The sequence below is a fragment of the Chrysemys picta genome, chromosome 4 (genome assembly GCF_011386835.1).
Source record: "Chrysemys picta bellii isolate R12L10 chromosome 4, ASM1138683v2, whole genome shotgun sequence".
NCBI lineage: Eukaryota > Metazoa > Chordata > Testudines > Emydidae > Chrysemys > Chrysemys picta.
In genome coordinates, this window is record NC_088794.1 from 108,971,447 (window position 1) to 108,993,951 (window position 22,505).

The 22,505-nt window shown below is 42.5% G+C and overlaps 1 protein-coding gene and 1 long non-coding RNA gene across 13 annotated transcripts in view; one reads left to right on the plus strand and one right to left on the minus strand.

Moving 5' to 3' along the window:
• The window catches only part of LOC101947351 (uncharacterized), a 42,605-nt gene that overhangs the window by 18,828 nt on the left and 1,272 nt on the right, over positions 1–22,505 (plus strand). Inside the window, exon 3 of the long non-coding RNA XR_010600687.1 lies at positions 20,786–20,847. This is a non-coding gene — a long non-coding RNA (uncharacterized LOC101947351). The remainder of the gene's footprint in view (positions 1–20,785; positions 20,848–22,505) is intronic.
• Positions 13,279–22,505, minus strand: part of BAZ1A (bromodomain adjacent to zinc finger domain 1A) — a 110,438-nt gene continuing 101,211 nt past the window's right edge. For 10 of the 12 annotated variants that reach the window (XM_065593264.1, XM_065593263.1, XM_065593261.1 and 7 more), the window contains 3 exons: positions 16,849–16,994; positions 14,842–14,929; positions 13,279–14,273 (listed from right to left, as the gene is read on the minus strand). In XM_065593264.1, the coding sequence (XP_065449336.1) occupies positions 14,083–14,273; positions 14,842–14,929; positions 16,849–16,994 (425 nt within the window). In that variant the 3' untranslated portion in view covers positions 13,279–14,082. Of the gene's footprint in view, positions 14,274–14,841; positions 14,930–16,848; positions 17,018–22,505 lie in introns of all 12 variants that reach the window. The other 2 variants (XR_010600686.1, XR_010600685.1) reach the window with 1 other exon arrangement.

A 22,505-nucleotide genomic window follows, 5' to 3' on the forward strand; every position in this document is an offset into this window, starting at 1 on the left:
AAGCAGGGTTAGGTCTGGTTAGTAATTAGCAGGGATACCTCCAAGGAAAAGGCATGATACTGCAAGGAAGGGGTGATTGTAATTCAATAGTGATCACTCTTCCTGCCAAGTCTATACTTCGGGTAGATACAGGAAAACCTGTGGAAGATTTTTAGAATTCTTAGTATCTAGAGAATGTAGTGATTCGGCTTCATTACCCTCTTATGTTTTTGAAAGATGACCTCCTGAGGACTCCTGAAAAGGTGCATCCTGAGTTCTGTATGACCCAAGGGCCACCACGGTTGAATTGGCCATAAGGGCCATAGTTTGGAATCCCTGTTTCCAAGACTGGAAAAAGGCAGTGTATTATAGTTAGGACCTTACCAAATTCACAGTCCATTTTGGTCAATTTCACGGCCCTAGAATTTTAAAAATAGTAAATTTCATGATTTCAGCTATTTAAATCTGAAATTTCATGGTGTTGTAATTGTAGGGGTCCTGAAAAGGAGTTGTGGGGGTGTCACAAGGTTATTGTAGGGGAGGGTGTAGTATTGCTACCCTTACTTCTGCACTGCTGCTGCTGGTGGCGGCGCTGCCTTCAGAGCTGGGTAGCTGGAGAGTGTCAGCTGCTGGCCGGGAGCCCAGCTCTGAAGGCAGAACCACTGCCAGCTCCAGCGCAGAAGTAAGGATGGCATGATGTGATATTGCCACCCTTACTTCTGTGCTGCTTACTGCAGAGCTGGGCCCTCAGTCAGAAGCCGCCACTCTCCTGCCACCCAGCTCTGAAGGCAGCAGCGCAGAACTAAGGGTGTCATAGTATGGTATTGCTTCCCTTACTTCTACACTGCTGCTGGTGGTGTGCTGCCTTTAGAGCTGGGCGCCTGGACAACAGCTGCTGCTCTCCAGCCACCCAGCTCTGAAGGCAGCACAGAAGTAAGGTTGGCAATACCACAACCCCCCTAAAATAACTTTGTGACACCCCGCTCCCCCCCGCAACTGCCTTTTGGGTTAGGACCCCCAATTTGAGAAACACTGTCTACTCCATGAAATCTCTATAGGATAGGGTAAAAGCATACAACAGACCAAATTTCACAGGAGGAAAGACCAGAATTCACGGTCTGTGACGCGTTTTTCATGGCCAGGAATTTGGTAGGGCCGTAATTATAGCGTACTGTAGGGCACTAGGTCGGGACTCAGGAGTTCTGTTCCTGATTCTGCCACTGCCCTGCTGGATGTCCTCTCCTACTCTTATTATATTGTCTATGTAGATTGTATTCTCATTGGGAGGGGGACTGTCTCTTCCTGTGTTTTTTACAGTGCCTGACAACAGGGGCCCCAGATCTCAGTTGGATTCTGCTGTAATACAAATAATAATGTTAATAATGAAAGGACTGACCACAGTCTAAGAGATCAGGAAACCAACACCATGAGCCAAGGAGGGGGAAGATCTATCCATATGAAGGACCTAGGTCTTGGATCTGTAAGGCCATGTCTGAAGAGGATAGATACCTTTGGATCTGAGATTCTAGTGGTGCTGAAAAAACTCTAGATAGATTTGACAGATCCTTCGAGAAGTCTTAGTTTTGAATAATTTCTCTTTGGACCTTGGAATCCAGATGCCTGAATTGGATCCAGAGAATCCTGTCTTGATGAGTGTTGAATCCAAGGACTAGCCAATTCCAAGTACCTGCTCAGTAAATGTTCCCCAACCCTCAAGACTTCCAGTTGGTGGATAAAGCTACCAAGCAAAACCAAAGAGAGCTCTTGATACAAACCTCACTCCCTTGTAGTACAGATAGACTGGGATCCCATGCTGATGAGCAAATGAGTGCACCTGGCAACCAAAAGACTGTACGCACGATCCAGTGGTTATGGGTTGCTCTGGGACAAGGCCAGATCCAGAGTGTCTTCTGTACAATGAGAAAATCAACTCTATGTGCTAGATTTAGCGCATACTTTAGAGACCTCTGCCTTCAGTGTATTGATACTTTTAAGCAACTTCCTTTTTTATTAGAGAGAAGTGGATAGTGGTCCTGAGGATTCACCGTGCTCTCCAAGTGCTACTGAAACTGAAGCTTTCCCTTCTTATTCAGGAGATGATTCTGAAGGTTTTGAATCAGATAACTCCGAGACCTTTTATACAGAAGGCGAAGCAGACATTTTTTTGTACAAATACCTTGAGGTGCCTTTCCCATTCACCTCTAGCACTGAGAACAGAGGCTGCACAGGCCAAATCTGCCTGAGTTGCATTACCAGGTATTGTGCTGGTCTGTGAGGGAAATTTTGTTTTTACATAAAGCATATTGCTTGAAGACAGTTCTCTGAATCCAACACCACTGGATCCTACCATTAGTAAACACTCCAATTTAAAATTATGTAAACAAATACTATCTAAAAAAATTAACAACTATGGGAATTTAAGGTAACTTCCCTAAATGCACAACCGAAGATAAATAGATGGGTCTGAGATCACTTCCACTGGTGGAATGGGAGGACTTGCGGATGGTTAGAATATGGAACCTTTTATAACTGTTGTTAGATCATTGAACTGATAGATCAGTGTGAACATGTCCCCTAATGGTTATATTGCTGTAGAATGATTCCAGGACTGCAAAGCCCATCATGTGACTCCTGTAGTGGGGAAACTATAGAGGATTGTCTATGAAGGAGAAATACAAAGCCCTACTGCAATCAGATCCACGTGGGTGGAACACGGTGCCCACACAGAGTCCCATTAAAGTCAAAATTGAGGCTCAAATCTGAAATGAGTTCAGCATCCCAAATCACATTCTGATATTGCATCTGCATGCTTCATAGAAACCAAGTCAAATATAATTGGCCTCTGTAAGCGGTTGCACTCTGCTATAGCACCCCCTATCATCAGTGTATCACATTGCAGGAGTTCTTGCCCTATCAGCCATCTGCCTTTGTGCACAGTTCAGACGTCCAACCTGAGATGTGTCCTGTTCAGATCCCTTTGGAGGTAAAAATGTTTAGTTGAGACACTTTAGACATTAGTTTAATCAGCCATGTGTCTGGCCTCTGTCTTCATTTCCCTTTCTGGGCTGCTCGGAAGTCTTCTCCCCCAGCTCCAGTATTGAGCACTAGCCGTGTCATCCTTAGGTGTTCGTTCTCCTGCAGACACTGGCACTAGCCCCTTCCCAAAATCATCCTGTTCTCTGTGGTTCCTCTCCACAGACTGAATGCTTTCAGCCTTTTAGGAGACTCAGGTGTCCATTAAGTTATCACCTGATGCCCCTTAGTCCACTCCCTCTAGCTAAGAAACAACTAATTAATTACAGCACAGGTGTAGTAGATGAGACTAATGGGCTTTTACCCCTTTTTAGCCGATAATAAGGTGTGTCTGCATCACAGCCTCTTAAAATTCTTCCCTCTCAAAATAAAAAAATAAAGAGAACTTAAGGTGTTGTGCATGGAAAAAACAATAAAAATGTTTAGATTTTCAAAATTAAGCACATACTAGAAAAATTACTCATCGGAGAACTGCATAGAGGAAGTGTAAATAAGATATATGTTAAAACTGAGCTGCATCGAGGGTATCTTTAAATTAAATTAATAGAATTCTAGCAAGTCTATAAAACTAGTATGTTGGTTTCATTGTGTATTACCTGTATACAGAACAGTAATGTCCTGTGACATTAAATCCAAAATATTATTACAAATCCTGGGGGAAATTACACTGCAAACAACATATGACCCTCAGCTCCTCCATATAGGCATCATTCAAAGCAGATTGTGTACACAATTGTATATAATTATACATTGTATATATTATATATAATGAATACGAGGCTATTGATGTGACATTATACTACCTACCAGCTCAGTTACATTGCTGTAAAGAACTATCCTTCTGCTGAGGTTCTTTGATGAAACCCACCCATGGAGTGAAACTCTTGAGACTATAGGAAAGAATAAATGGGAATTGATCCTGTCTGGGCAGCAGCCAGTGCTTCAGAGAGTATGCTGTAATATAACATCCTTGTATGAAATCTGGCCCATTTCTACCATTAAAAGCAAGTGACTCTTAACAGCTGGAGACACTGTTTCAGTGTAACCATGGAGGCCAGAAGCATTGAGTATTTGTGCTTGTTGGACTCTCCCCCCTCTGGTGAGGAATAAGATGACTCTACCTGTTGCAGTGCTGAACAACATTGCTATCTATGATGCTTTGTGGAACGCCTCACTGAAGTCAGTGGTAGATATCCTCTCTTTCAATCGTCAAGCAATTTATGTTTGAAATCCCAAGAGTGAGATTTTTGCTATTTTGTGACAAAAACTATGGTAAAATATAGTTACAGTGGAGAGTATTTAGGGTATAAATAAGCTTCTGGTTTTGGGTGTACTTCATTTTGGAGGACTTGTGGTTTATTTTAGCAATTTTGAGTTTGATGTAGTTGTCCAAAAATTTCAGTTTTTCAGAGCTCTCTCTTCATATAGACTGTAATGAGTAATCTCTTTGTCAAGTTTCCTAGAGTGCTTTAACATACCACTGTTTCAAACAATACTAATTCACAAGGGAACCTTTTAGTGTGCACCAGCAGGGTCTACATGGACCAATTAATGCACCACATTAGTGTACTTTATAAATTAAACCCCCATGATCTGCATTATTCTCCATGTAGACAAGCCCATAGATACAAGTAACCATTTCTGGCGTTTACTGTATAAACACAGATTTTTTTTTAAATTAGGTGTGTTTTATTGGTGTTTATCGGTTAAAACAAAAAATTAGAAACCCTAGGTATAAAATATTAAACAGGGATGTTGTAATTATCCAAAAAATAACCACTATAAACCCAGGAAACTCAATACCAGGAATAGTGCCTCTCGGCTCTGCTTGCTGGCAGATTGAAATTTCTGTGCTCTACCTCTCTGTCTTACCGCCCTACACGTGTGAGGTGGACCCTGAGGACTCATGAAAGCCCAGAAGATGCCCCCACCTCTCTGAACATAAATTCCTTCCCTTCCCTTCCCTCACAATGGGCCTATTGAAACCACTGGGCCTCTTATGGGGACCAATGCTATAGGGTACCTGTCTGGAAAAGGCCACATTTGGAATACCTACCTGTGCCACATCAGCCACCAGTACCATTGGTCTCCCCAGTACAGGAGGAGCGGTGGCTACTGATGGAGAAGTAGACACCTCATTCATACAAGTCCTCTTCCTCCCTTGATGAGGCAGTGATGCCACCATCACCTTCCTGTGAAGATGATTTTAGGACCTTTCAGGACCCAATGAAGTGACATGTGGAGTCCCTTCAAATCTCCATGGAGGAGGTACAAGAGTCTCAGCACTCGCTTGTGGACATTTTTTATACGACCACCACCCGTAGAGTAAAAAAGCCCTCCCCTTAATGAGGCTCTTTTGTCGCCTGCCCATAATCTGTGGCAGATCCCTGCCACACTCAGGCCTACCTGCAAATTGGCAAGCAGAGTCAGAGAGAAATGGTCACATTTGTTCAAAATCCACTTCCTCCAACAAGGAGGATAAATGCCTAGATCTCCTCAGCAGGAAGAGTTACTCGTCCGCTGCTCTGCAGTTTTAGGTAGCGAACTATCGAGTTCTGATGGCAAAATAGGACTTCAAAGACTATTTTAAGTTTACTCATTTTATTGACCACCTGCCATTTGGGAGCAGTACTAAATTCTCATTTCCAAAGGCCAGCTCATCACCAAAGCTTCCTTGCAAGTTGCCCTTAATGCTGCTGACACAGCTTCATAATCTGTAGCCACCACTGTTATGTGATGAGCATCCTGGCTCCAGTCTTCTGGCCTCCCTAGGGAGATACAAAACATGGTGGAAGACCTCCCTTTTGAAGGGCCTAAGATTTTCAGCAACGATATGATACCTCACTCCACTCCCTCAAGGGGAACACTGAGGTCACTTGGGATTTATGTGCCTGGAACAAAGAGGCGTTTTAGTAAATCGCAGACAACACATTGCTCCTGACCATTCGACTACCACCCGTACCCTACCTATTCCAGACATATGGAACCACCTAGAAGAAGGTTCAAACCTCAAAAGAAGAGACCATCCTCTATAGCGACTTCCCTACCTATGCCTTCTTCTAAATGACTATTTTGACATACTGGTCAAGTTAACAAACATCCCTCTCCTCCAGATCTGCTGTGCCAATCTGCCATCCACCACGGCCTTCTGGGGACCACCTATCCCACGTTCTAGCTGCTTGGGAATTTATCAACACAGAGAAATGGATGCTAGAGGTGGTTTCTATGTGAAATAATATCCATTTCCATTCTATTCCCCCCTCCACCCCTCCCTCTTCAGGGACCCCTCTCTTGAGGGTTTCTTAAAGCAGGAGGTCCAGTTCTTCGTGTCTGGGGCCAATATATCTAATTCCTCGAGAATTAGTTGGAAGAGGGTTTTATTCCAAATATTTCCTGGTCCCCAAAAGAAATGGCATCTGGAGGCCAATCTTAGACCTCAGGAACCTGAACATCTAATTTTGCAGCACTTCAGGATGGTGACTCTGTTATCCTTAGCTTTCAGGATGCACATTTTCATATTGCTATGCACCCTTCCCACAAACACTTTGTGCTTTGTCATAGGCACAGAATATTGTCAATATCGTGTCCTCTTCGGATTCTCCAGAGCCCCACAGGTCTTTATGAAGATCTTCTCAGTAGTCGTGGCTCACCTGTGTCAATGGAGTATAGCAGTCTTTCCCTGTCTGGACGACTGGCTCCTTAAGGGGCATTCTGCTCTGGAGGTCCAGTCAGCAATCAACAAGGCCTTAGCCCTGTTTCAGTCCTGGGCCTATATATCAACCTGGGAAAGCCCACATTAACATCCATTCAGCAGAGAGAGTACAGGGCAGTTCCAACGAAATCTAACTGCCTGAGGACGGATTCTATACCATGTTCAGGCCAATCACTACTCTACACCGGAGTCCTCAGACAACAGTAAGGGCCTGTCTTCAACTCCTAGGTCTCATCTGGGCTTCACCATTTATTACACCACGTGTGAGACTACATCTCTGATACCTTTAGGCCTGACTCAAAACCATGTACATGCTAAACAGACACAGCCTTGCCAAATGAATCACCATACCTCTGTGGGCACTGGATTGCCTCAGGATGGAAAGACCACCTGAAGGTCTATGTGGGAACCCCCTCCCAAGCACACCACCTTTCCAGCATCTGAAGTATGTAGTACAAATTACCCTTCTATTAGCATGCAGCTTTGCAAAAAATACTAGTAAATAATAGTCTGATATGAAACTTAGATACTTTTTGGTTTAAAAAAAAACAAAAACCAACCACCAAAAACCTGGGATCAGGTCTAAAAACCATCTTGTCCTTATGAAAAATAGTAAATGACAGATTAGCCATCAAAGCATGCAATTTGCTGACCCTTTCCTGGCTGATGTTATAGCAATAATAAACACAGTTTTAATAGGTAAGTAAAATAAAGGACACTGCCAAGGGTTCAAAAGGATCTTTTAAGCCTAGTTAAGACCAAATTAAGGTCCCAAGTTGGAACCGGATCCCTCAAAGGGATATATATATGTTAGACAACCCCTTGATAAACCCTGTATTGTGCACAATACAATCTACCATCAATCAAAATAGGATAGGCTGAAAGACCCACCAGGGAATAGAAGCTGTAATTGGTGAATCAGATTTTCCTAGCATCCAAAAAACAAACCTAGTCCAGCTCAAATAATACTTATTTGTACACTGTTTTCTAGAATTGAGCAATTCATTTGGAACCAACGAGGAACAGGATTGTCCAAGATTAGGCAAATTCCAATAGTCCAGGTCATCAGATGGAGAGATTGAGGGTCCAGATGAGGGATCCTGCCCTGCTGCTGCTGCAACAACATATCTTGAGACACACTTGTAATCTCCATCCTATAGGCCATATACTAGTGCTATCTTGGTCAAGCTGAGACTATCAGGGTTATTCTTCCCATCTTGAGGTATCTTCACCACTTTCCGAATAAACTGAAAGGGGGGAGGGGAAGCATACAGAAGGCCCTGTTTCAAATACAATAGGAAAGCGTCTGAGAGGGACTGATTGTCCTTCCTGCTCTTGATCAAAAGAGACAATGCTTTTTGTTGAACCTTGTTGCAAACTGGTCTACAACAGGCTAATCTCATCTAGAGAAAACTTGTACCACTTGATCCTTCAGGGAACATTCATTCATCTGACAACCGTCCTTACTGAGATGATCTGCTAACACATTGCTAAATGCAGGACTACTGGATAGACGTTATAAAGTATGTACCAATCCCATAAATTGACTGCCTCTGCATATAATAGGGAAGAATGCGTGCCTCCTTGCTTGCTGACATAATACATAGCGGTTGTATTGTCCTTTACTACCTGAACACCCTTCCCCTTTATATGAGGAAGAAAAGATCAGAGAGCCAAACAAATGGCTCTTAATTCCAAAACATTTATAAGCAGTTCTTTTGTTGAGACACCCAGTGGTCTCTGGATAAAATGACCCAAATGAGGTCCCCATCCCTTGTTGGATGCATCAGAGGTTATCATGACAGATGGTGAAAGGAGACTGAACAAGACACCTCTAAGAACATTTGATATACCTGTCAACAAATTTAGAATGTTTTGAGGCATGGTGAAAAACATCTGAAGACTATCCAGAGTAGGTTTGTAAACTTGAGATATTCAAAGCTGCATTGACATCATTGTGAGGCGCGCAAATTGAGTAGATAAGCGGTTGCTGTCATGAGACACCCCCCCCCAGATTCAAAAAGAAAATCACTTTCTGGGATCAACTCTGTCTTCCAAAATCTTCCAGAAGGAAAGTTCTTCCTGCTCCTGAGTCCAGTATAGCGCTGATTAAATGAATTCTCTGGAGTTTGGGCAGAGATATGACTGTTCAGAAACAGTCCCAAGTCCGTAAGAAGGGAGGTTATAAACTTGATGTGAAGTAGGAGATCCTCACATGAAGATTTTAGCAGCCGTCACCCAAATATGATTAACAAAGATACCGTTCTCTATGCACTGCCACTATAGAAAAGGAACTTTGTAAGGCCTCTTGGCATTTTAGAAAGCCCAAATGTTGTAGGACTTTGTCCTGAAAATGTCTTTGTCCAACTACAAAACAAAGGTGCTTCTGGTGATTTGGGTGGATAGAAATATGCATCCTTGAAATCAAGAGTTGTGAAATAATCCTTAACTGAAAGCAAAGGAATTATGGAAACTAGGGTTAGCAATCAGAACTGGAACTTCTGAATGAACCTGTTAATTCTCTTAAATCTAAAATTGGATAGAAACTCTTATTTTTTCCTTCTGTACCAGGAAGTATCTTCAATAAAACCCTTAATCCCACAGATCAGTATCTTCCTGACAGTGCCGATGAGAAGCAGTTTCTGAATTTCTGATAGAAGACCTTTGTGAGAAAGTTCCCTGAAAAGGGAAAGGTAGAGAGAATTGAAAGGAGGTACATTTTCTAATTGTATTACACAGCCTTTTTCTAGAATATCTAGTACCCATTTGACACCTGGAGACTTATTACATTGGACAATGAAATGAGCTAGCCTATCTCTAAACAAAGGAAGGGACATATCCTCACCAGTTGGTCCATAACTTTCAGTCCTTCAATGAAATCTGAAGCCTTGTAGTCAGCAAAGATGAAGAGGAATATTGCTTTAAGTCTTGATTGGAATAATTTCTTTTTATGTTGAGACTTAGATGAAGATGTAGTCTGTTGATGCTGATATCTTTGAAATGAAAAATAAGATGAGGACTGAGGGCATGTCTACACTACAAAATTAAGTCAACTTACATTAAGTTGACCTACAGCCACCGCAGTAATTAAATTGATTGTGCATGTCCACATTATGCTCCCTGTGTCAGTGGAGCGCATGCTTACTAGCAGCACTTGCATCAATACAGGGAGCAGTGCACCATGGGTAGCTATCCCACCATGCAACTCACCCCCATACTGTTTTTAAACTTTAGCTCCAAAACGTTTTTTTTTTTTTTTGGTAACTATTACATTCTGACAGTATATTAATGGATTTCTTAATCATAGAATCATAGAATATCAGGGTTGGAAGGGACCTCAAGAGGTCATCTAGTCCAATCCCCTGCTCAAAGCAGGACCAATTCCCAACTAAACCATCCCAGCCAGGGCTTTGTCAAGCCAGGCCTTAAAAACCTCCAAGGAAGGAGACTCCACCACCTCCCTAGGTAACGCATTCCAGTGTTTCACCACCCTCCTAGTGAAATAATTTTTCCTAATATCCAACCTGGACCTCCCCCACTGCAACTTGAGACCATTGCTCCTTGTTCTGTCATCTGCCACCACTGAGAACAGCCGAGCTCCATCCTCTTTGGAACCCCCCTTCAGGTAGTTGAAGGCTGCTATCAAATCCCCCCTCATTCTTCTCTTCTGGAGACTAAACAATCCCAGTTCCCTCAGCCTCTCCTCATAAGTCATGTGCTCCAGACCCCTAATCATTTTTGTTGCCCTCCGTTGGACTCTTTCCAATTTTTCCACATCCTTCTTGTAGTGTGGGGCCCAAAACTGGACACAGTATTCCAGATGAGGCCTCACCAATGTCGAATAAAGGGGAACGATCACGGTCCTCGATCTGCTGGCAATGCCCCTACTTATACAGCCCAAAATGCCGTTAGCCTTCTTGGCAACAAGAGCACACTGTTGACTCATATCCAGCTTCTCGTCCACTGTGATCCCTAGGTCCTTTTCTGCAGAACTGCTACCTAGCCATTCGGTCCCTAGTCTGTAGCAGTGCATGGGATTCTTCCGTCCTAAGTGCAGGACTCTGCACTTGTCCTTGTTGAACCTCATCAGGTTTTTTTTGGCCCAATCCTCTAATTTGTCTAGGTCCCTCTGTATCCGATCCCTACCCTCTAGTGTATCTACCACGCCTCCTAGTTTAGTGTCATCTGCAAACTTGCTGAGAGTGCAGTCCACACCATCCTCCAGATCATTAATAAAGATATTAAACAAAACCGGCCCCAGGACCGACCCTTGGGGCACTCCGCTTGAAACCGGCTGCCAACTAGACATGGAGCCATTGATCACTACCCGTTGAGCCTGACGATCTAGCCAGCTTTCTATCCACCTTACAGTCCATTCATCCAGCCCATACTTCTTTAACTTGGCGGCAAGAATACTGTGGGAGACCGTATCAAAAGCTTTGCTAAAGTCAAGGAATAACACGTCCACTGCTTTCCCCTCATCCACAGAGCCAGTTATCTCATCATAGAAGGCAATTAGGTTAGTCAGGCACGACTTCCCCTTTGTGAATCCATGCTGACTGTTCCTGATCACTTTCCTCTCCTCTAAATGTTTCATAATTGATTCCTTGAGGACCTGCTCCATGATTTTTCCAGGGACTGAGGTGAGGCTGACTGGCCTGTAGTTCCCCGGATCCTCCTTCTTCCCTTTTTTAAAGATGGGCACTACATTAGCCTTTTTCCAGTCATCTGGGACCTCTCCCAATCGCCATGAGTTTTCAAAAATAATGGCTAATGGCTCTGCAATCTCACCCGCCAACTCCTTTAGCACTCTGGGATGCAGCGCATCCGGCCCCATGGACTTGTGCACGTCCAGTTTTTCTAAATAGTCCCGAACCACTTCTTTCTCCACAGAGGGCTGGTCGTCACCTCCCCATACTGTACTGCCCAGTGCAGCAATCTGGGAGCTGACCTTGTTCGTGAAGGCAGAGGCAAAAAAAAATCATTGAGTACATTAGCTTTTTCCACATCCTCGGTCACTAGGTTGCCTCCCTCATTCAGTAAGGGGCCCACACTTTCCTTGATTTTCTTCTTGTTGCTAACATACCTGAAGAAACCCTTCTTGTTACTCTTAACATCTCTTGCTAACTGCAACTCCAAGTGTGATTTGGCCTTCCTGATTTCACTCCTGCATGCCTGAGCAATATTTTTATACTCCTCCCTGGTCATTTGTCCAATCTTCCACTTCTTGTACGCTTCTTTTTTGCGTTTAAGATCAGCAAGGATTTCACTGTTTAGCCAAGCTGGTTGCCTGCCATATTTACTATTCTTTCTACACATCGGGATGGTTTGTTCCTGCAACCGCAATAAGGATTCTTTAAAATACAGCTAGCTCTCCTGGACCCCTTTGCCCTTCATGTTATTCTCCCAGGGGATCCTGCCCATCTGTTCCCTGAGGGAGTCAAAGTCTGCTTTTCTGAAGTCCAGGGTCCGTATTCTGCTGCTCTCCTTTCTTCCTTGTGTCAGGATCCTGAACTCGACTATCTCATGGTCACTGCCTCCCAGGTTCCCATCCACTTTTGCTTCCCCTACTAATTCTTCCCTGTTTGTGAGCATAATACACACTTCTGAGCTATTTTGGCCTGGGACTCCTTGGTTTACAGAGTGTAGTTACTTTCCTTAGTAACTGTGATTCTTTGAGATGGCTGCCTGCATGGAGCCATGCCATAGGCAGTGTGTTTGCCCTTGGTGTGTGAACACAGAACTTCCATGGAAAGCAGGGTTTGTGGGGGCCAAGCACCACAAAAGCAGAAAAATTAACTTGAGATGGCAAATTGCTGTCTGAGCCTGCAGCTATGTGAAGGATTCTTCCATCGCTAGCTACATTAAGGACCACCACCACAACAGGGAAGGAAGGTGTGCAGCTTCCAAAGAACCATCCCCTCTGCTTTATCTGGAGCCATTGATGCATGTTTGCAGTGTGCATAGATGGTATGGGAAAAATTGCATGATTCCAGATCTACCCACTGCTCTTCTCTGCCTCATGCCATTCCTGGCTCATGTGGTGTGGTGTATCCCCAGCTTGAAAAATTGTGCTTTAAAAACTCCTTCCTGGTTTATGCCAGTGTTTAAAGTCACCAACCCAGTTCAATTTTAAAAGTATATATTTAATTCCAAACTTAATTTCATTTTTTCCTATTAGAGAATAAGCAAAAGGATTTCAGGACCGTTTTAAAGATTTTGGCTAACTAAACATTACAAAGTTTTATATTATTTAAGAGAATAAAAAGCTGATCAATAGGGTATCACACAGTTCTACCTATATTCTCAAGGCATTTGCATCAACAACTTGGTGTAGAATAGCATACAAGAGATGGGATAAGATGCTGGGACTTGCTTATGTTCAAGACTGCTAGAAATATTTAAGAATAATTTAAGATTGTTATGCTATTTTAAGGTAAATTTTCATCATAGCCAAATCTTGCTGTTCTCACACAAGCAGCTTCCCACCTGAAAACACTGGGACCATGGACTGCATAAGGATGGCAGACTAAAGTAACTTCAGAAGCTCAGAATACTTCGAAAAATTTATCATTTTATTTGTACACTTAGAAAGTTGTACATAGAAACTTATAATACAGTCCTGCAAGTTACTTGTTGCTTAAAGAACTGCCAGCAAGAGGAGAGGGTATTATTTTATCAATTGATCATCAGGAAGTTAGAGGAATAAACAAAACACAGGAGAAAAATTAAAAAAGTTAATGAACTCTTATCCCCCCCACATACAAATTTTATAAATACAAAACAAATTCACAAATTACTTTGAATGCTAAATAAATATCTACTTAATAAACTCAGACTGAATACCTCCAGCCAGCACTGGTACAGTACTTTAAAGGATATACAATTGTACTCATTCATGTGTAGTGTTGAAAAGGTGTACTCAGAGTTTCAGATATTTACACAGTTTCTTCAACTGTGCTACAGTAGAAGATTTTGTCTGAGTTGATAAAGTCCTCACAATACCACAGCTCCTAGAAAATCTAGAGGATAAAACAAGGTCATATGGCGCAGAAAAAATATTTCTGGAAGATATTTGGACACATGAATGTCTTAAAAATGTACAAAACCTCTGTAAACCAGTACTGTATCCAATACATCTATCAAAGTTATTAGACACTGAATAAAACTGTAGCAAAGGTAATCTTTCCTACATTCTCCTGAGTGCTTAATATTAAATTGAGAATATAGTGCAGGCCACACTTCAAGGTGGTTAAACTGGTGTTATTGCTTTATACAGATATGATGACTGCATGATTTAATGTTTCATTTTCATGAATATAAAGGCTCCCTCAAAAAAATCCTTTGGAAGGAAGAGGTTAAATTCGTGACTTCTTTGCAGCTGGAGCAGCATGGTCCACATTACCAGATGCAATAGGGAGTCCAAGCTTTTGAGCCTGAACGTGGAAAAAAGCCTGAAGTCTTATTCCAGCTTTTGCTTCACTTGTATTACGAGGGTTGTACTCAAAGCAGTTCGAAAACATCAGTTCAATGTCTTCAATGAATTCAGCTGGTAAATAAAAATTAAAGAAATGAGTTTAGTGCATTTGCCAGGTCACCATAGATAATAGTATAAGTAAAGCATACTGTATGGCACTACAGAATTCAGTACGATGCTGCCCTTCGCAAAGACAGTTGCTAACAAAGAGATCTTCACCAATAAATGGGGTGAATTTAATGCGTATGTATAGTGTCAGATTAACAACCCTACAGTCAGAGTCCTCTGTCTTCAAGCAATGGAAATGGAAGTTTTCTGGTATGTATCCCATCAATGTGCCACAACCCTATTTAACAGGTACCACCTCTAAGACTTGAAAATGTAATTGAAACTCCATGACCATTCACTTTAGTTACATTTCACCTGCATTACTCTCTGTGAGCTGAGGGGTGAAAACATTATCAACTACTAACACAATCACTACACTGAAAAAAGCAGTTCATACATTTCTAAGAATGCTTTTTTGAAGAAATACCAGTTTTCAAATCCTCCCATACCAGCTCTGCTTCTTTAAGGGGCTAAGACCTCTAACTGTAAAGAACAGATCACAGGATTAATTACTTCAGTAATTAGTACTTACATGCTAATTTGTATTCACATTTATTCACTTTTTCACGGATTATATTTAAGGCAATAGGTTTTTTGATAATATCATAGTAGTCTGGTACCTAAAAAAAAAAAAAAAAGTATTCACTATTTTATTTACTATTCGTTTTATTATGTAAAAATATACATAAACTTAAATTCAATTCATAATAATTAGGTGTTAAGATATACACAGAAAGCCACACATTTACTTGGACTTTCTACTGTTACAGTGGAAAGACTCTTAACGGGCCTTTTATTGACAACCAGAATTTACTGAAATTCAGCTATTAATTTTTTGACTTAATTTTAAAGTTGCTCAAGCAAGAGACCACAAAATATAAAACAAATCAATAATGCATTCAGAGAAGTTAAAGAAATTGGGCAAAGAACCCCAAGCATAAATATCTGATGGAGGAATTAAGAAAAAAAAAGTGGTTTAATTTATAAGCTTTACACTTGCGTTAGAGCTGTTCAAACTTGCTAAGACGCAAAAATAATTTATATTACATAATATTATGCATTGTACAATGCTATACTATACTGGAATAGGCTTCCAAGGGAGACTGTAGAATCCCCATCATTGGAGATTTTAAAAAACAGCTTGGACAAATACTAGTCAGGGATGGTTTACTTAATCCTGCCTCAGTGCTGGGGACCGCCTGAGGTCCCTTCCAGCCCTACATTTCTATAGTTCTAAGGCATCTCCAAACTCCTTTCATTTTGTAGTAGTACTTATTTTTAGAATATTACAAGCCCCTTGATGCTGAGGGATGGCTGTTTTCACTCTATTACTCTTCACATACTTGCACTATTTTGTTCCTTGAAATGCCAGGTAGGCCTGTTTGAAGGGTAGGAGACACTGCAGATTTCTATGTGGCATATAGGATAGACTGTATGCAGATGCCAGACAATGAGAGAGCAGCCGCTCAGTCAATCACTCACAGTTAGTTAAAATAAGAGATGCATACATGATTAAAGCAAAGGGAAGGAGGATTACTGAACCCAGACACTGATCATTTGGCTCACAAACCTTGGAATGTGTGCTTGCACAGAATTCAAGGTACCCATCCCCCAAATCAGACTAGAAGAAATTTTTAAAAGGTGTCTTGTTTATGGGACAATTTGGATCCCAAATTTGGTTGTCTGATAAGAAAATTCAGAAACATGCATATACATTTTGAGCCAAATTATATCTGGCTATGGGCTCTCTTCTGAACATACATCTTGGGGTGCAACTTGCTAGGGAATTTGCAGGAGGAATTAGCAGTGAAGAAGACCAGATGGGTAAAATCATCCATTCCTTGGCATTTATAAAGAGTGATCATTAAGTGCATCCAGGATTTGTAAATACAGGTCAGCACACTGACAGGCAGCAAGTAATTAAATTAATCTGTTCTGGCACTACATAGACAATTAAAAGTGTAATTGGCTGTGGATTTTTCTTTTTCAAATCATAGAAGGGACTTTTTCTCTAGTGCTTTGCTTAGTCTAGTTTGAATGTATCTGCAATGGAACTTCTACCACTTTCTTCTGAAGGTCACGATTAATACAGCTCCCCATCCAGAAGCTCTTCTCAAATTCAGCCAGAGATTTTCTTATTTTAATCCCATTACTCCAAGATATTGCCCTCCCTACTTGTTCCTGATCTAAGTAACTCCTCTCTCTTTGATGTTTATACCCTTCATTCATGTGTGTAAATGGTTATAATGTCCACGCCAACCCACTTCTCTATGAAGATAGAGATTCCCCCCCCACCCCTTTAATCTTAAAATCACTCCTTCCAGCTGCCTAATAATTCCTGCTCTTGTCAGTTTCAAGTCTCAAGTTTTTGTGTAAGAGGTTGGTCATGAACAGAAATTCCAGATCTGGTAATACCAGAGCAACCCCCAAGCACCAGGAGCAGCTTCAATGTGATTGAGGAGAACAGGCATTCTGTGATGCTAGTATAGCCTTACCATTCTTCTGTACCAGCCCATAGGACTTTCAGGGAAATGCATACCTGGACTTTGGAAACCAGTTTCATGAAAGGCCAACTGTCGTCATGTCGTACCAGTTCCACAACAAGTTGTTCAAAAGCTGACAGTTCATGGACTCCACCCTGGCGACCCGAACTCCTCCTGTTCAATGAGGTGTGAGGAGATGAATCTGAAAAATAGATCACAAAACTACTGACAAAAAGAAAGAAAATGGCACATCAATATTAAGTATTTAATAAAACATGAAAACACTGAATGTGTAACATACCAACAAGAGCTAATGGGATGTAGGGGGCGGGAAGGTACAAGATCAGGTAGGGCTCTCTTGCAGGCCGGTCTGTTCAGCAAAGGGTGGGAAATTTCTCCCGCTCCCACCCTCATACTGTTTTAAATGCAGATGTACTAGTAGCACTTCTGCTAAGCTTTATTTTGCCCAGCTACCCCATCCTGTGGACTTTATTCATAGCTAGTGGAGGTGGATTTGAAAAGCTAAGTTTGGCAAACGAGGCAGGAACTCTATGGATTTTACTACTTAATTTCTTCTTCCAAAGTATAAAGAAAGCAGATGGGGCTCTGCTTCACTTCTTTGAATGTGTGGCTCATCAGGGCAATAAAAGACCGAAGCATTTGGGTTCTCTCTCTCACACTACTCACTTTGGGAGTCAATTTACAGCTAAATATCATATAGAAGTTTGATAATGAAGGTTCTGTAAACAATGTTGAATCATAGAAATGTAAGGCTGGAGGGGATCTTGTGAGGTCATTTAGTCCATTCCCCATGCTGAGGTAGGACCAATTACATCTGCACCATTCCTGACAGGTGTTTGTCTCACCTGTTCTTAAAAACCTCCAATGATGGGGAATCTACAACCTCCCTGGGAACCCAATTCCAGTACTTAACTATCCTTATAGTTAGAAAGGATTTCTTAATATCTAACCTAAATCTCCCTTGCTGCAGATTAAGCCCTCTACTTGTCCTACCTTCAGTGGACCTTGAGAACAACTGTGCACCCTCCTCTTTGTAATAGCTCTTAACATATTTAAAGTCTTATGTTCCCCTTCAGTCTTCTTTTCTCAAGACTAAACATACCCAACTTTTAAAAATCTTCTCATGGGGGTCAGGTTTTCTAAATTCTTTTTCATTTTATGTTGCTCTCCTCTGGACTCACCCAATTTGTCCACATCTTTCCTAAAGCATGGTACCAAACTTGTACAGCTGAGGCCTCACCAATGCTGAGTAGAGTGGAACAACAACAACATCCCGTATCTTATGTATGACACTCCTATTAATACACCCCAGAGTGATTACAGGCTTCCCCGCCCCACCCCCCACAAAAGCATCACCATTCAATTTGTGATCAACTATTACTCCCCAGATCCTATTCAGCAGTACTACTGCCCAGACCAGTTGTTCCCCATTTTGTAGTTGTACATTGATTTTTCTTTCCTAAGTGAAGTACTTGTATTTATTGAATTTCATCTTGTTGATTTCACACCAGTTCTCCAATTTGTCAAGGTCGCTTTGAATTCTAACCCTGTCCTCCAAAGAGCTTGAAATCCCTCCCACTTTGGTGTCATCTGGAAATTTTATAAGCATGCTCTCCATTCCATTATCCAAGTCATCAGTGAAAATATTGACTAGTACGGGACCCAGAACTGACCCCTGTGGGACTCCACTAGATACATCTTCCCAGTTTGACAGTGAAACATTGATAGTTACTCTTTGTACAATCTTTCAATCAGTTGTGCACCTCCCTTAAAGTAATTTCATCTAGACCACATTTCTCTAGTTAGTTTATGAGAATGACATGTGGGGACTGTGTCAAAATCTTTACTAAAATCAATATAAGTCTACCTACTGCTTGACCCTGAGTCCCCTATCGACGAGGCCAGTAACCTCGTCAAATAAGGAAATTGGGTTTGACATGATTTGTTCTTCACAAATCAATGTTGGCTATTTCTGATCACCTATTATCCTCTAGATGCTTGCAATTTGATTGTTTAATAATTTGTTCCAGTATCTTTCCAGGTATCAAAATTAGACTGACTAGTCTATAATTCCCCTCTGTGTTCCACCCTTTTAAAAAGATAAATATGGTCTTTGCCCTTTTCTAGTCCTCTGGGACCTCAGCTCTCCTCCATGAGTTCTCGAAGAAACTGCAAATGGTTCCAACTAGTTCATTAAGTAACCTAGGGTAAATTTCATCAGGCCCTGATGATTTGAATAATTATTATGTAGCCTGCTCCTTCCCTGTATTGGCTTGTGTTCCATCTCCCTTGTTGTTAATATTAATTGTGTTAAGCATCAGGTCACAACTTCTTTAAAAGACTGACACAAAATAGGCATTTAAACACTTCAGTGTTCTTGGTGTTGTCCATTATTAGCTCTGTTTGACCACTATGCAGAGGACCTACACTCTCTTTTGTCTCTCTCTTGCTCAGGACTTATTTATAGAACCAATTCTTATTGCCTTTTATGTTCCTTGCTAGATGTAACTCATTTTGTGCCTTACACTTTCTGATTTTGTCCCTACATACTTGTGCTATTTTGTATTCCTTAGCAATTTGTCCATGTTTCCAAGTTTTGTAGGATGCATTTTTAAGTTTCAGGTCCTTGAAGAGCTCTTCGGGCCTCTTACTATTCTTCCTATATTTCTTTTGCATGGGGATAGTTTGATGTAGTGCCTTTAATACTGTTTAAGAAACTGCCAGCTCTCATTAACTCCTTTTCCACAGTAGAGATCCAAAGAAGAGGGGAAGGAGGGAGGGTGAGTAGTGGAATACCAATAGGGACCACAGAACCTCCAGTTACTATAAGTAACAGTTTCTTCTTTGAGACCTGGTCCCTATGTGTATTCCACTATGGGTGACTGACAAGCAGTACTCAAGTAGGAGGAGGGTGTGAGGAGATAAATGGCAGAGCTGTTTGGAGAACCACTGTCCCAAAGAATGAATCAGTAGAGGAGTTCTGCACTCGAACATAATGATGCGCAAACATATGTATGGAACTCCACGTAGCTGTTCTGCAAGTGTCAAGAAATGGGTACTTTATGAAGCGATGCCACTGAATCTGCTTGTGCTCTTGCAGAATGAGCCCTCAACCCATGAGGAGAAGGAAGATGCAGCAGCTGGTAGCAGAGCAGGATACAGCCCAAGATCCACTTAGAACAGAGGTCTCAAACTCAATTTACCTTAGAGCCAGTGCCAGTCCTCAAATCCTCCCAGCAGGCCAATGTCACTCATGCCACACAGAAACCGCCCCCCTCCCCAAACTTCACCCCCCCACCTGCCTAAGGCTCTGGGACGGAGTTTGGGTGGGAGAGGTCTGGGGTAGGGAATTGGGGTGCAGGCTCTGGGAGGGAGTTTGGGTGCAGAAGGGGTGAGAGGTTGGGCTCTGGGAGGGAGTTTGAGTGGGGGAGGGGGTCTGGGGTACGTGGGGAGGGGGTGCAGGCTCTGGGAGGGGGTCGGGGGTGCAGCACTTACCTGGGGCTCCAAGGCAGGCCGGGGGGGCCTCTGCACGCTTCTGTCCCCAGGCACTGCGACCACAGGGGCACTCAGGGCAGGGGCAGTGCATGGAGGCACAGCCCCGGAGGGGCTGGCAGCCGCTGCTCAGCTCTGCTGCGCTACTGGGGCCCCTGAGGGGGAAGAGCCCGGGGGTGGCAGGTGGGGCCACTGGAGAAACCCGGCCCCAAAACTGCTGGAGCCCCCCGGGCCATATTGGGAAGGCTCACTGGCTGCAGATGGCCCGCAGGCCGGGAGTTTGAGACCCCTGACTTAGAGGATATAACTTAACCCACTGGTTTTCAACCTATTTACCATTGTGGGCCACATCCAATACTACCTACATGGCCACTTAACCTCGGACTCATTCTGCTGTAGCGAGAAACACAAAAACAAACAAACCAAACCAAAACAAGCAATCTAGGTGATTTTCTAATTGGTTTTGTCCTTCGCAGGTAGAAGTCAGGGAATGAAGTCTCCTCTCCAGACACACGCTGTTTCAGGGAGAGGGGGACACACAGGTAAGTCTATTGATCGTTTCATGTGAAACGTCAAAACTACTTTGGGGGTGAATTTTAGAGTAATAAAGACACTTTGTCCTTATGGCATATAGTGTATGGCAGATTTGCCATTAGAGTTCCTAGCTCACCCATGCTTCTGGCTGAGGTGATATCAATGGAAGTTGCATTCCGTATGGCTATGAGAGACACGGAAGCTAATGGTTCTAAGCGAGGCTTAATGAGTACTGAAAGTACAAAGATTTTAATCTCAACGAGGAGTAGGATTCCTTAGTGGTGGGAAACTTCTAATTAGGCCCTTTAAAAATTTGGTAATCAATCGGAGAGTGAACACTGAATAACCACCAGAGGATAGATAGCATGCACTGATTGCTGCCAGGTAGACTTGTATAGAACTGAGGGAAAGCTCAGCTGTGTTGAGAGAAAGAAGATAGTCCAAAATGAGGGGAATATCTGCTGACTCAAGAGATACAAAAGTTTCTTCTGTACCCAGATGGAAAAAATGCTTCCACTTGGCTGAACAGCATTTTCTAGTGGAGTCCTTGCTACTGTTATTAAGGATCATTTATACATCTCCAGAGCACTAATATGCAAAAAACCAAGCCATACGATAAAACATAAGTGTTGAGATGCTTGATCCTGTCCTTCTCCTGGGCCAAGAGATCACAAAAGGACTAAATGGTGATCGGAGAACAAGATAACAGTCCGAGATTTGGGAACCAAAACTGTCTGGGTCAGTTGGGGGGCAATGAGAATGACTTGTGCTCTGTCCTGATTAATTTTCTGTAAGAACTGAGGTAGGAGCAACAAAGGAGGAAAGGCATAGCTCAGATGAACTGACCAGGCGAGAAAAAGAGCATCACCCTGAGAGCATAGTCCTAGAGCGCCAAGTATACGTTGCATTTCTTGTTTGTTTGGGAGGCGAATACATCCCAGTCGCTGGTCTCCTACTGAGTGAAGATGCTATTTATGGCTGAATCATGCAATTCCCACTCACGATTGATGGCAAAATGCCTGCTGAGGGTGTCCGCCAACCCATTCTGAGTTCCTGGAAGATAAGCTGCCAACAGGGTGATTCAATTCCTGATACACCAGTACCACAGGGTGACTGCTTCTACACACAGGGGGATTGATCTTGCCCCTCCCATCCCCCGTTTGTTGATGTAAAAGACAGTTGCCATGTTGTCTGACATCATCAGAACATAGTGGGACTGGAGGAATTGGAGAAAAATCTTGCAAGCTTCTCAGGCTGCCTGGCATTCCAGAAGGTTGATGTGTGTCCTGGTCTCTTGAGATGTCTAATTGCCCTGCACCATATGGTTGTCCATGTGGGCTCTCCAGCCAAAGAGAAGTGTCTATAAATGATCTTGTCTGGAAAGGATGGTAGGAAGGGGATGCCCACACATACGTGATAAGGAACCTTCCACCGTATCAAGGAAAATGTTAATTTGGAAAGAATTGTTACCATGGTATTCATACTGTGTTTGGTTGGTGAATAATTGTCTGGGGCCACACCTGAAGGCTATGTAGGTAGAGTGTGACAAATGGTATTATGACAGATTCAGACCAGATGCCAGCTCATGCCAGAGCCCTCAGGCCAATTCACTTGTATATTAGTATAGATCAAAGTGATAAATGTATAAGAGTGTATTTGGTGTTTA